The sequence below is a fragment of the Anguilla anguilla genome, chromosome 6 (assembly GCF_013347855.1).
Source record: "Anguilla anguilla isolate fAngAng1 chromosome 6, fAngAng1.pri, whole genome shotgun sequence".
NCBI lineage: Eukaryota > Metazoa > Chordata > Actinopteri > Anguilliformes > Anguillidae > Anguilla > Anguilla anguilla.
Window position 1 is genome coordinate 57,551,243 of NC_049206.1, and position 13,360 is coordinate 57,564,602.

Consider the following 13,360-nt stretch of genomic DNA (forward strand, 5'->3'; position numbering starts at 1 on the left):
TGCCTTCGTAGCTTCCTTCCTGTTTGGTTTAGACACCCCCCTGGACCTCCTCGGGCTTTTTTATAACACAACCTAAATGTGAAACTGGTAACATTTGTACAAATTGTATACCTATGTACCTTAAATCATATTGTAATAACAACAATAACCATGAGCATAAAAGCGTGTAACAGCAGCATGGACTTAATTCTTTTATATTTTCCAAGCTGTTAATAATATGAATACAAAATCTTGTCTACATTTCAATCAAATAAAGCTAGCCTTGTAAAACCATGTTTGTGATTAAAGTGTATCCATTCTAGAATAGGCAGTGACTGGAAACAATTTCACTATCCACATGAAGAAAGTTCAATGGTGCGAACTGCTACTCCAGGACGCAATTAAGAAAATGCCTGTTGAATTCACCCACTTCCTAGAGCGAGAGAGAGAAAACAGGAAACTCAACTGTTAACTCGCGTTCCTGTCTGGGGAAACCGAAGCAGATAAAATATGAACGTCAAAGACACACACCAAGGGCCCCAAAGATCAAACTCATTTAGATTGATTTGTGCTCTATTCATAATAAAAACTGCTTCACTTTTTTTCAGCATAGCAGTATCTGAACCGGATGCGAACGAAATACCTCCGCTATTTCCAACCAGAGTTTCCAACACACAAAATTAACTCCATACAACACGTACAATCTAACCGTCAACGACCTGGACGCACTGGAGACGTTTCTCGACGGATCGCCTGAGCCAATCGGCCCGTTTTGCCTTTCCTTCAAGCTCTCGTGAACATTACACCCAACGGTCACGGATCGCTCCTATTTGTCCACATTCTCATCTTTACGCAGAACCTTCATTATCTTTACGCAGAACCTTCAAAAGAACAGACACGACCATCATCACCCGGACCGGAGAGTCCGCAAAGTATCAAGTTGGCGTCGCAGAAATGTGGCACCTTCTTTCTGAAAAGAGAAAGAGGCAACGCAGCAGTTCTGCAAAACAATTTTTATTCTTCCATTCTTCACCATCAAAATGAAGGAGACAATTAAGAGACTGCATACATTCCTGAGAACACAGAGTAGAACACAGTAGACGTTTTCACGGTTGCTTTGGGATTGTGCGCAGGGGGGCCGATTCCGTTGCCCTCGGTAACCTGTGTGTAAAAGACCTCAAAACAGAAATGACAAAACTGCTTGCATAAAATACGTTGTTAAAACGACATTTAAGACAGCCGCAGAGCAAATTCACGCCTTTCTTCTTTACCTACGCCGCCGATACTGTAAATAAGACACGGGTCTGTGGACTGCTCAAATTCAGATTTAAACGTGTCGGAAATTTTGATTCTACACTCTTGAAAGCACACTTCAGTAGTAGTCATTTTGCGATGCTTTGAAAAAAAAAAAAACAGCTTAACATTTTCTTAAATAAATAGGTGTCCTTCAATGTAATGCCGAGTTCGGACAGTCCTCATTAGACCCTCTGATTCAGCGATCACATTTCGGGAATGCGTTCAGGCACCGATTTCCGATGAGCACCACGCCTGAAATAGTCTTCCTTCAATAAAACCCGTCTCAGACACCGTGACTGAGACAGTGACAAAGTCCATGTTATTCATCGATAGTATTCTACACAAAACCATCATGCTATACCTGTCAGGTCTACCCAATTATTTTTACAAACAGGAGGACCTCTTATTTGTTTACCATCTACTTTTATAAAAAAAAAAAATAAAAAAAAAAAACGTTCAACAAATACCTAAACCGTACATGTACACCTGACCAATGAGAACCTTCAGCAGTTGTTCAATTGTTGTTTTTTTTTTAAACGATGTACATAAAGACTGTAACTATCTTGCTCACATGACCAGACCAACAGCGCCGAAACAGTGAAAACTTGTTTCACCGACAGAAATCTGTACATAATACATCAATAGGCTACAAAAAACTATGGTCAATAAAAAAGTACACTAATATTTGTTCATCAACACAAAGGCCTTGAGTTAAAAAAAACAAAAAACAAATATACATACACCTAGTCTAATGAAGACTCAAATGTTTTCTACATAAAAGCAATTTAGCAATGTACAACCTGTGCAATATAAAATATTTTTTCGTAAATATAGCATTGTATATAAAATTAGAAGGGTATATTAAACACAAAAATAAGGGCTTTAAGAACACCTTCAAGCAAATGATCAATGAATTGGCAGAAGTACATTTTGTTACAGTACTGACAGCTTTGTGTCCTTTGCCATATACATCTATATATTTTAAAAAAACATCAGAAAATACCAGAATGCATTCTTACATGCATGAACAACAGCAGTATATAAACGTTCTGGGAAGTGGCACTATAAAAAACCTGTATGTTCGCAAACTTCCCTGTGCTGCACTGAGGCATACGCACAGAATGGCTGCCATGAAGTAACCAGCAGATGGACAGAGCGTGACCACTCTGAAACCCCAGGACTACACTTCCCATGACCCTCTGGTGATAATCAGGAAGAGGTGCAATACAACAGAGTAGCACAGGTCACTTTTACTTGTCGAGTAAGCACAACAAGCATGTAAACCACTTATTCCCCCAAAGAGTTCAAATTTCTGCTACCAAGTCAACCAAATGCAGTTATTTTGTTTCAGATTTCAGGGTTTTAATTAATTTTGTCAAAGGACTGTGTTTTTTGGACCAACTGACTGGCGGTTTAAACCTAAAGTTAAAGGGATAACTCACTTTCTGGGTTTTTTTTTTTTTTTTTGTTTGGCGTATCATTTCAATTTTGGTGCATTTTGCGATAAGCCCATGAATGACATTCACAGAAGCTTCCGACATTAAATTTATTATTTTATATTGACAGGGACAATGCACATAAATAGCATCTCTGCAAATGTGCCACAGGTAGCCAAGGAGGCTAGTTTTAATCAGTAGTCCCTGGGCTACATACCTTTTAGACTAGCATTTACAATGAGCTGGCACTGGGGCTATTCACAGACACATGGTCAAAAGCAGGAAGACAACACTTCAAATCCGTCTTGCGCTGCAGTACTATGACATTACGAGGCACGTGTGCACTTTTATATGATTATTCTTCCAGAAACGACATTTAATCTTATTTTTTCGGTTGTGCCCGTTTGCTACGGTGCGTGTAACCTGAGAGTGCGACGCTCAAGAAAAGCCGCGGCGTGGCTTCCAATGTCAACATCGCTATGCGGGTCGCTGGCGAAAAACGCGCACCGTTTGGAGAGGCGAGAAGGAAGGAAGTGACCGACAGAATATAAAAACAGATTTTTAAAAAATGCTTATTGTTGTGAATACGGTAAACGCCATGAAAATTAATGTAATCCAGTGGTCTCCAAACCTGGTCCTGGAGAGCTACAGGGTCTGCTGGTTTTCATAGTGACTCTGCACTTCATGAATCAATTGGAGCAGTTGATTACACAGTTAACTCAACTCCACCGGGTGTCTTGGGTCTCAACTGGGTGCTGATTTTAAGGTGAAAACAAAAACCAGCAGACCCTGTAGCTCTCCAGGACCAGGGTTGGAGACAACTGATCTAATCTATTCTGTTCAGATGTACAGCGTCTGGGAAACAGAAAATTGCAATACATGCTTATTTTGGAGTCACCTGAAGTGTATTTTCTTGCTTAAGATCACCAATGCCCCTACACCAGACACTGTGACTGGGTTGCCAGAAACTTCTGCAAGTATCCAAAATGTACTTCACTGAACATAAACACTGTCTTGGGCCAATCAAATACATATAATAAAAACAGAAATACCATCAAAATTCCCCAGGAAGAGAATGATCCCTTTACAATAAAAAGATCCATCAGCCAGAAATGAACTTGCTATGCACAGAGTAATTCAAGCTCAGATAAAGTTCAGTCATGGGGCTGAGTTTTCCCCATAAGTTGACATTTTTGACCACCGAACACTGAAAAACCCAAATTTAGGCACTTTCCAATTCCCGTTTTATGTTTCCTTTACTGCAAGCTACATTGTTGACCCGGCACTATCCCCTCAGCCACAGCCATTTCATATCATAACACAGTATAAGGCACAAGCCACAGTTCTGCTACGTATTGCCAAATGATGCTCATATCAGCGGTTTTTCAAATGTACGATACCCCCTCTCTTACGACCTGAAGTGATGCAGGCAGTCACAGAATTTATACAGCACTCAATACGAACTGAGCTTGGCAGACATTCGGCCACCACCGAGCACAGGCGGACTAAGATGAACGCGATAGGCTAACTGGAAGGGGACGCAAACTCTTGTCACCATGGCGATTCAAATCGGGTTGCTCTGGTTAGGCAGGTCTCCGTTAGTTTGGCCAGGCAAAGCCTGTTCGGACAAGGGCAAAGTGAATGGGCTTTCTTCTTTTTTTTTTTTCATTTTTATTTACGGAAACAATACAAGTATTTGGTGACAACTTAAGATGGGGGCAAGGGAAGGTGTGGGGGTTCGTAATAAAAAGAGCGGCGGGGAGAATTTAGACTGCGGGGCCGGATTTAAATCCGAACCTCAGCTCGCCTCCCAGCCAGCGCGAACGTCGGGAGCTCATTTTCGGCCCAAGCCCCAAGCGAGTGTGGGCATGACGGTAACCGCGGTAACGAGCGCAACAAGACCGGACGCCCTTCGTTCACGGCCCTGGCTTCGCTTCCTGTTCTGCCCCCCCCCCCCCCCCCCCCCCCGCACAGGGCGGGCGGCGCCACAACTCGCCGTTGGGCTGCAGAAGGAAGTAAAACCAACCGACCGCTTGACAGCACGGCGTCTTATTACGCCTGCAAAACCTCGCAATGCCACCGAGTTAAACAAAAAATTTAAAAAAATAAACAAAAATAATCTAGCATTTACTGAAACCGTAAGGAAGTAATCTTCTGGATTTAGAAAATGGTGGGATGAGACCCCCCCCCCGTATTGATGCAGTGCAATCAGAACATTTTGAGCTATTTGCTGTTGGTTTTTGTCACGGTTCATCCGTCATCCGATAAAAGACATCGAACTGGAGGGCGAGGGATGTTGAGTGAGAGGCTTCCATTGGCTTCGTTTTGGAGGGCGCGTTTCGTCGTATTCTCCAAAAGTCCTTGTTTAAGCAGGTCGTGCGCATCCGAACCACGGGAATTTCACAGTGCCGGAGAAGCGTACAATAACTCAGCTTGGGGGTCTCAAGTTCCCCGCAAACGCTGAACTGACGCGTAGGATTTTCAAGTGAACTTCATTTTCTTTCCCTGAAATCTGCACCGAACTCACGGTATGGATAAAACGTATTAAGACTCGTACGACCGGACACACTGACAGTAAGTACGCTCGGTCTCCACTGGACAGTAAACTGCACCGACGACAGAAGTAACAACCTGGCTTCTTAGACGCAAGTGAATGAAAACTTCTACATGTGCTATATTTAACAAAAGGTGGGAGAACGTATGTGTGTGTCTGTCTGTGTGTGCATTCATGCGTGTGTGTGTGTGTGTATGTGTGTGCATGTTTACGTGTATGTGTGTGTGTGCGCACGTGTGCATGAGTTTGTTTGTGTGAGTGCGTGCATGTGTGTTTCTGTCTGTGTGTGTGCGTACGTGTGTGTGTGCGCGCGTGTGTTTGCGCATGTGTGTGTGCGCTCGTGTGTGTGTGTGTGTGTAAACCCTGATACTGAAAGTAAACAAGTCCACATATAGGCCACACAGGCCACACGTCAGCCTACGGACCGACAGCCAGAGCAGTTCCACATAATGCAGGGCGATGACTTACTCCATGTACTCATTTACACACTCAGCTATGGAATACGCTATGAGGAGTCAAACACACTCTGCCTTCACAACACTCAGCATCGCACCGGTAACTGGTCACCCAGGTCACTCACCAGTCAGCCAAAAAAGTTGGGAGGTCACGAGATATGCAGTAACATGTATGGTTCACACACACACACACACACACACACACTGATATCCGACCGGTCAAAAACGTTTGACGAGGGACGTTTTTTTGTCCGACGAGGAGGAAGAGTTCAATTCACGTGAGCCTTGCGCTAAAATCCCTATTCCAGTTCCTGAGGGCAAATTAAACTGTGAAGACAGAAAAACCAGGAAAAAAAAAAAAGTTTTGTTTTTTTTTTGTTTTTTTTCCTTTTCAATACGAAAAATTTTCACTAAATCCTTAGAATATCTACTGACCATAATTTAAAAAGTACAAAAAAAACAAAAACAAAAAAAAACTAAAAAGTACACGAGTTGGCGGCTGCTATTCGACTAGGATCTCCTCAGTCTTAATGGACGTGAGCAGGGGCCCGGCGCTGGAGGAGTCCCTGGACCCCTCGTCCTTGGGCAGCTCGTCGCCCTGCAGGGCGGCGGCCTGGGCGAAGCACAGGTGCTTGATGACCTCGTTGGGGCTGGAGAAGGTCATCTCGCACACGTTGCACTTGTACGGCCGGCCGGAGGCCAGGAACAGCGCCTCCATCTGCGAGCTGTCCTCGCTGGAGCACAGCTCCATGCTCTGCTTGTCCACCATGGTGTAGGACTCGGCGCTCTGGTTGAGGCAGACGTGGCGGGCGGCCTGGTTGGCGCGGCAGAAGCTCTTGCCGCAGGCGCTGCACTTGAAGGGCTTGCCCGTGTGGATGTACATGTGCTCGCGCCAGTGGCTCTTCTGGATGAACTTGCGGCCGCAGGTGGAGCACTCGTACTTGCGCCGCTTCACCTCGCGCTCCAGGTCGGCCGTCTCCAGGTTGTCGATGTCGGCGATGTCGGACGGCGGCGGCGTCTCCGCCTGGGACTGCGGCCCGTCCGCCCGCGGCGAGTCGGTGGCGGCCTGCTGCTCGCCGTCGCTGGCCGGGTCGGCCATGACCACGTGCGAGGGGGGCTGCTCCTCCGTCGTCATGGTCGTCACGGTCGCCGCGGTTACCGAGGTCTCGGGGGCGGGGCCCGTCTCCATGGGCGTGACGCCCAGGCCGGCCTCGGGCAGCAGGGCCTGGGCGTGGTGGAGCAGGTGCTCGCGGAGCGCGCCGCGCTGGCCGAAGCGGCTGCCGCACATGTGGCAGGTGTAGTGCTTGCGGAAGGACGAGTTCCGCTTCATGATGCTGGGCTTGACGTGCAGGATGGTGGTGGCGGCCGGCGGGTCGTCCCCGGGCGCGTCCGGGCCGGGGCCGGGGCCGGGCTCCTCCCCGGCCAGCGGGAAGCCGCTGGTGGAGGGCTCGGCCTCGAAGAGCGACTGCGCCGGTTTGGGCTCGCCGGTGGCGCTGGAGCCGACCCCGAACTTGCCGTCCGACAGGTCGAAGGACGGGGACGGCTGCCGGCGGCCCGACAGCCGGCTAATGGCCGCCGTGGTGGTGGTGGCGGTGGCGGTGGTGGAGGTCGCCCCCTGCTGGTCGGCGATCTGGATGCCGTACAGGGAGGTGGACAGCGGGAGGCTCTGCTCCGGGTGCGAGAAGGAGGCCTGGGTGGCCAGGCTGGCCTCCTGCAGCAGGGGGTAGGCGTGCAGGAACTTGACGCCCTGCTCCAGGCGCAGCGGGTCGATGAGCTGGGGGGCCAGCTTGCCCGTGTACATCAGGTTCAGGAGGTAGCTGAAGATGTCCGGCTGGATGTCCCCCGGTTTCAGTCGCACGCAGTCGCTGGAAAGGGAACGGAGACGCACCTTAAAAACCGCTCTCGCTCGCTCACACACACACACACACACACACAGAGGAAAGAGGGAGTCTGCAGCCAATCATGTACAGTGATTTTCTCCCACTCTAATGTATCACTTATCCATAAAGAAACAGAAAATAAGTAAATGTCACTGATCAGACCAAGAGGTTATGAACCCACAGCCAGACTGCATTACGTAGGCCTCATCCACAACTCTAACTTTACAGCTAGTAGTAGTTTACACGTATCGCAGCCAGACTGAATTTTCAAAGTTCGCCATTACCCATGTTTTGTGGCGGTTTATTTCCTCCTCTGACTGACTGCCATTTCAAGCAGCCAATCGCAAAGGCCCGAAGCTCCCTGCGGATTTGCCGACAGTTTGAAAGCCAGCGGACTAACACAGCGCCCAGAAGGTACCAGATACCAATTTACCAAGACGTTGCATTACATTCCAGGTATTTAGCAGACACTGTTATCGAGAGTGACTTACACAACTTTATTTAAATTATTATTATTTTTTGTTTGTTTTACGTAGTATCCATTTACACTGCTGTATATATACTGAAGCAATTCAGTATATACGAGCTAAACAGAGCCACTTGACTTGCTGTACCTCACTTGTCAGATTTTCGGGTGGCGTATTTTAAGGGGGGGGGGGGGGGGGGGGTGAGGAGGAGGAGGATGCCTGCGCTACCTGTCCTGGTGTATGAAGAGCATTCTGAAGTAGTTGGAGAAGGCGGCGAGGACGGCCTTGTGCGCCTTGAAGAAGACGTCCCCGATGGCCACCGTGCAATCGCACAGGAACCCGAACTCCCTCTGAGCGTTGAGCTGCTGCAGGAGGATAAGGCCATGGTTGGACAGCTCCATTCTTCCGCCTACACACAAAAAAAAGCCAGAGACGAGACGAGAGAGAGACTCAGCTTCCTGCCAGGGCCGGGGCTCAGAACGCAACCGAAAAACAGACTTTGGGTGGGGGGTGGGGGGGGGATGGGGATGGGGGGGGGGGGGGGGCGTCGCGGTGGGGAGGAGGGGTTGAACCGCCGCGAATGGAGAAGAAACATAAGAGCCTCCATGTTGGCACCGCTACAGAGCACGTGCGGTACGTGCGTAGGCTTTCTCCACCAAACGGACCCCTGTTAACACCAAAGGGATGCACACATCCCCCAGTACTGCGGGCAAGGAAACAGGCCTGTTAGGAGGGTACATGTGGAAATAAAAACAGCCTATATCACATGCATACTCTCTCTGTACTTACTTTAACTCCCACTCCCAAATTATACTCTACAAATACCCTAAGACTCAAGGGAGCTGAATTTTTACTACTGCTGCTGCTGCTGCTACTGCTAGTACTACTACTACTACTAATAATAATTTAATAATAATATCAACGCTAGATACAGTTACAAAGACAATTCTGAAGGACTCTAGTCAGTGATGATAGCTTCACTTACTGCCTTAACTAATAACGGATAAGTAGCCTATTTACCAGAGAGATAGTGGAGGTGACTGTTTTGTACTGACCAGGATTTGGAATTAATTTCACCACCTAATGTCATAAGACATAGAAAGACTGTAAATAAAGCCTGTAATGTGGGTTAAACGCCTGCACCGGTTCTTTTGTGCCTTTATACACTTCATGCGTGAGTCATTCCTCCCAGGGGACTGATGGGCCTTCATTAATCGAGTTGTTTTTGGCTTATAAGTAAAAAAAACTAAAACAAAAAAAAAAAGTCGTTAAGCTGTAGCAAATTTCCAGCGATGCTCTCTCTATTCCCAAAGTATTTGAGACATTCTTTACCGAAACAGGGGGGAAAAAGGACATATTTAACCAGCTTTTGCATCCAGGCAGTATGGCTTCTCTGCAAGATTCAGAAGACTTGACTGAACACAGAAAGGACAAAAAAAAAAAAAAATCAAACACAAAGTCTTGGAGTGGTGCATTTCTTAATCCCGTGCACTTTCTGAAAACTGTGACACCAGGAGAGTAGCCAACCTGCCTAGCAGCAGTGCTGAAAGGCCGTGTTCAAGCTATGGGGCGAATAAAGCTGAAACCTGCACGCTTGCTGGGGGGGCAGCGCCATTGTACAGAGCGCATTGTGAGCCTCTGGTTTATGTATCATAAGTTTGTTGTTTCCGGCTGTCTGTGGGCCCCAGCTACCATTGTTTCGCTTGGGGATAAATAAAACGGGACGTTGCGCTGCGTTGCGCTGCGTTGCACCCCTGCTCGCCAGCTTAAGACAGGACCTGGGTTTTAGGTGTAGTCCTGTCATGCCCCGCACCCCCCCCCCCCATCCCCGCCCGACCCCTCGGCATGTCCTTACGGCTCCTAGTCGTTAGCGTAGCCCTCAGAGAAGCTAGCTGAGCGTCGGACGCCGCTGACCCTTAATTCTGCTCTAAAGGTCACGGCAGGGCCAGCGGCTCCGGGAATCACATGACGCGTGTTACGTATACATTCTTGAGGCAGCGCGGAGCTCGACCAATGGGGACGAGGGGGGTGGGGGGTAAACGCTGCGTCTCCCTCGTCACGTGCAATTACTGACACCCCCCAGGGGCGTTTTATGCAAACAATGCTAGCAGTTTGAGATTGCCAAGTGTGTGTGTTGCTAATTCACTCCAGTCAAACAGTGCTGTCACTTACACTAACTTTTGAGTCAATTCAAATCTCAGAGACTAGACCCAAGTGGCAACCAGCTATTCCAACGGTGACAGCAACATCTAAACAATCTGAAGTACAAATGCTTTGGTGTGTGTTTTTCTAAATTGCAATGCTTAAAGTGAATGAGCTCTCGAGTTTACCTCTTTAAATTAGAGGCATTTAAACCAGCAGTTTGATTCTTATAAATGAAAATCAAAGTAAGAGATTAAAAAATATCAAAACAATGACAGACTGCCAAAATTAGGCCAAAAGCCAGTGTAACAATCATTTATGGTGAAAATGACTACTATTCCTACTTCTCTGGTTACATATTCAGAATGAATGGATTTAATTTCAACATAAACACTGAAAGTACTTCAGATTCGGGTTAGAAATCTATATTTAAATAGGCCTATATATAAATATATATACACATAACTGCCCCTTTCACAATTCAGCCATTCACAAACCCAGGCATAATCCAGAATGGTTGATAACTAAAACATTTCACAAAATAACATAAATTTATCCAACACAACTGCGCCTATTAAATAAACAAGAGGGTAGTTAACTTAGCAACTGTAGTTAATAAAATAAAACCGTGTGTGTTGAAATATGTGTGTAAGAAAGCACCGCCCCTAACGCAGACACGTGGACCGGACAGATCTCCCGCAGAGTAAAACCACTTCCGCAGTGCGCTTTCCTCACAAACAAAAAATAACCCCTCCAAAAGGCGATACATATATGCCTTCGCTTGTGTACACGCTTTGCCCCCAACCGCGCCACATACACACACACATGCGGCAGATATATCGCGATTTACTTTCTAATTGTTTTTACATCAGAACTTGCACGATCCGCCGACCAAACAGCAGAGGGTCAAATCTTCGCATCTGTTCTTCCGATGTCTGAAAGCAATGTGAAGCTAAAATAAACGGAGCCTCGTGAAACGGACACACAGGGGGAAGGGGGTGGTCACCGAACGTATTTTTAAACTTCAAAAGTGATCTAAATATTGAAGGCGAATTAAAATAATTATCGGTGCGCAAACCCGTTCAACGGAGAACGTGGTGCGTCTAAGCCTACCTTTCGTGCTCCTCGCGATTTTGTGGAGTTTGTTGTGTTGTTTGTTACCGGGGACTTGTCCGTTGGGCTCGCAGCTGCTCTGTTCCTCTAAAACGCAGCATTGGCGGCGATGGTCGTCGGTGTTTTCCGGTCGGGTTACGTTACAATCACATGACTGTCTAAAAGCACTTAAAAAACAGCAGTTGTAAAGCCCAGCGTTGGGGACATTTGGCTAATTCCTCCCCGCGCATACTGGAGCGCAGTGTGTCACCGTGAAGCAGAATTGTTATCTAGCCTGTGTTTACAGTAAGCAAAAGGGTTACTATCACAGTGGGCGAGCACTGTATGTTAATTTATTTAATCTTTTGGTTTGTAAAAATATAAACCGATTTAGAAAGAAAGCAGCCGTAGGTCATTTGCCCACCAACCCCCCACAAACCGATAACGTATTAGGGGTCTTTGTAGCTAACGTTTGCTAGCTCGCCGTTGCATTTGCATTGGTTGTTACTCGCTAGTTATATAGCAAGCACGCAAGTTGTAAACAAACTACTGTGACTATCTGGACAGCGAAATACCAATAGCCACTGAAATACATAATAGTAATCAATAGAATTATTAAAGGGGTCTACTGTGACGTACCTCAATTACATTTTAAGTAGTTTCACAGTAGTCGCCCATTATATTATCATTTAAATGTTTTATTTAGGAAATATTTTGAATTTTAAAATGAATTAATTTGATTGTTATCAGACCGGTGAACCAATGCGAACATTCCAATGAATTAGCTAGCTAGCGGAGACTTAATACAGTTTTACTTTGTAGTATTTGAAGCGTTTTTGCCCGTGTTCTTACTTTAGATTAGTTGGTTACGAAATTTACACATAGCTAACGCTGCTAGCTCGCGACATGTCTGCGCACCCTCGCCGACTATTAAGCGCCTGAAGAACTAGCGGGCTATATATCTGTCCTGGACTAAATGCGAATTCTTCAGAATTGCCTCGCAAAATAAATAAATAACTGCAACAATATAAACAAATACATGACATTATATACATTTAGAATTTTAGAAAAAGACTGCTTGCAATTGGTTTAAGCGGGCGCATTACCTGAAATACATGGAAATTCATATGATGCCGTATTACATTTAAATATGACGGATATAGAACAACAGTAACACGGAAAATGTATCTTATGGTATGCATATGCACATATAGGCTACTTCGATATAATATAATGATGTCAAAGTAGCGTGATATCTGCATATAATTAGCATTGCTTTAAGTAGCCTACAACATGAATTGGACCCCTGTGAAACGTGTGCGGATAGAACGAAGTATAGCCTACTTAATTGTCTTAATTTCCTTACGCACTTTTTCGTGTTACGTTGTCAAATGCTTTCTGCAAACAGCCGTTACAGATCCGGTGAGTCGAGTCAGTGAATAACGTGGAATGTCATCAAATGACCGTGCTATTTGTCAAAAGTCAAAATAGTAAATATTGTGTAATGGCATTGTGAACGAGAAATTGAAATAACAGTTTCTGCGAGAAAACAGAAAGATAAACAAACAAAAAAACATAAAATAATCCACTGTAGGCTACGAGTTAGATGGCAGTGTCAGGTTACAGGTGATCCAGCACCTCTGGATTAAACGGGCAGGAAATTCCCTAAAAAGCCCTCATGTAGCAGTCTACAGTGGTCTTTTCTGGAAGTGGAGTGTGTCTGGCTGAAGGGTATGCTTACCTGACCTGTAGGCCAAGGGCCGTTAATGGTGACTTTGAACGAGCCACTTTGTCAAAAGAGGCGGCGTCTGGCTCACAATTTCACTGTTTGGTTTCGCAGCCATTGAGCCTTTGAGCTTGAAAACCCATTTGCTGGCATACCCTAGGCCCCTTCCAACAAATAGATTAAATTAAAAAAATCACGGGGCTGTTTTTATTTTAGCAAACAATAAGATAAAATGTGCATGCAAATCATAGGTGGTGACCTGAAACCTGGTTCAGCATAGTACCACTGTATTGGGGTTTGATGCACTTCAAACAAGCAAAAAAAAAAAGACCT

General features: G+C 46.0%; 1 protein-coding gene and 1 long non-coding RNA gene across 3 annotated transcripts; both read right to left on the minus strand.

Annotated features, from left to right (window-relative positions):
* Positions 1 to 977: 977 nt before the first annotated feature.
* Positions 978 to 5,529, minus strand: LOC118228774. The gene is made up of 2 exons (XR_004765533.1): positions 3,531 to 5,529; positions 978 to 3,356 (listed from the first exon to the last, which is right to left on the minus strand). It is a non-coding gene; the product is annotated as an uncharacterized LOC118228774 (long non-coding RNA).
* A 4-nt stretch (positions 5,530 to 5,533) lies between these two features.
* zbtb2b (zinc finger and BTB domain containing 2b) lies at positions 5,534 to 13,291 on the minus strand. Of its 2 annotated transcripts, none has more exons than XM_035420185.1 (3): positions 13,043 to 13,291; positions 8,296 to 8,476; positions 5,534 to 7,585 (listed from the first exon to the last, which is right to left on the minus strand). In XM_035420185.1, exons 2-3 carry the CDS (start codon positions 8,466 to 8,468, stop codon positions 6,223 to 6,225), a joined length of 1,536 nt encoding a protein of 511 aa, XP_035276076.1. In that variant the 5' UTR covers positions 8,469 to 8,476; positions 13,043 to 13,291; the 3' UTR covers positions 5,534 to 6,222. The 2 variants fall into 2 exon arrangements, with proteins under 2 accessions (XP_035276076.1, XP_035276075.1); XM_035420184.1 differs by lacking the exon at positions 13,043 to 13,291 and adding an exon at positions 11,323 to 12,481 and having other exon boundaries at positions 5,535 to 7,585.
* Positions 13,292 to 13,360: the final 69 nt, after the last annotated feature.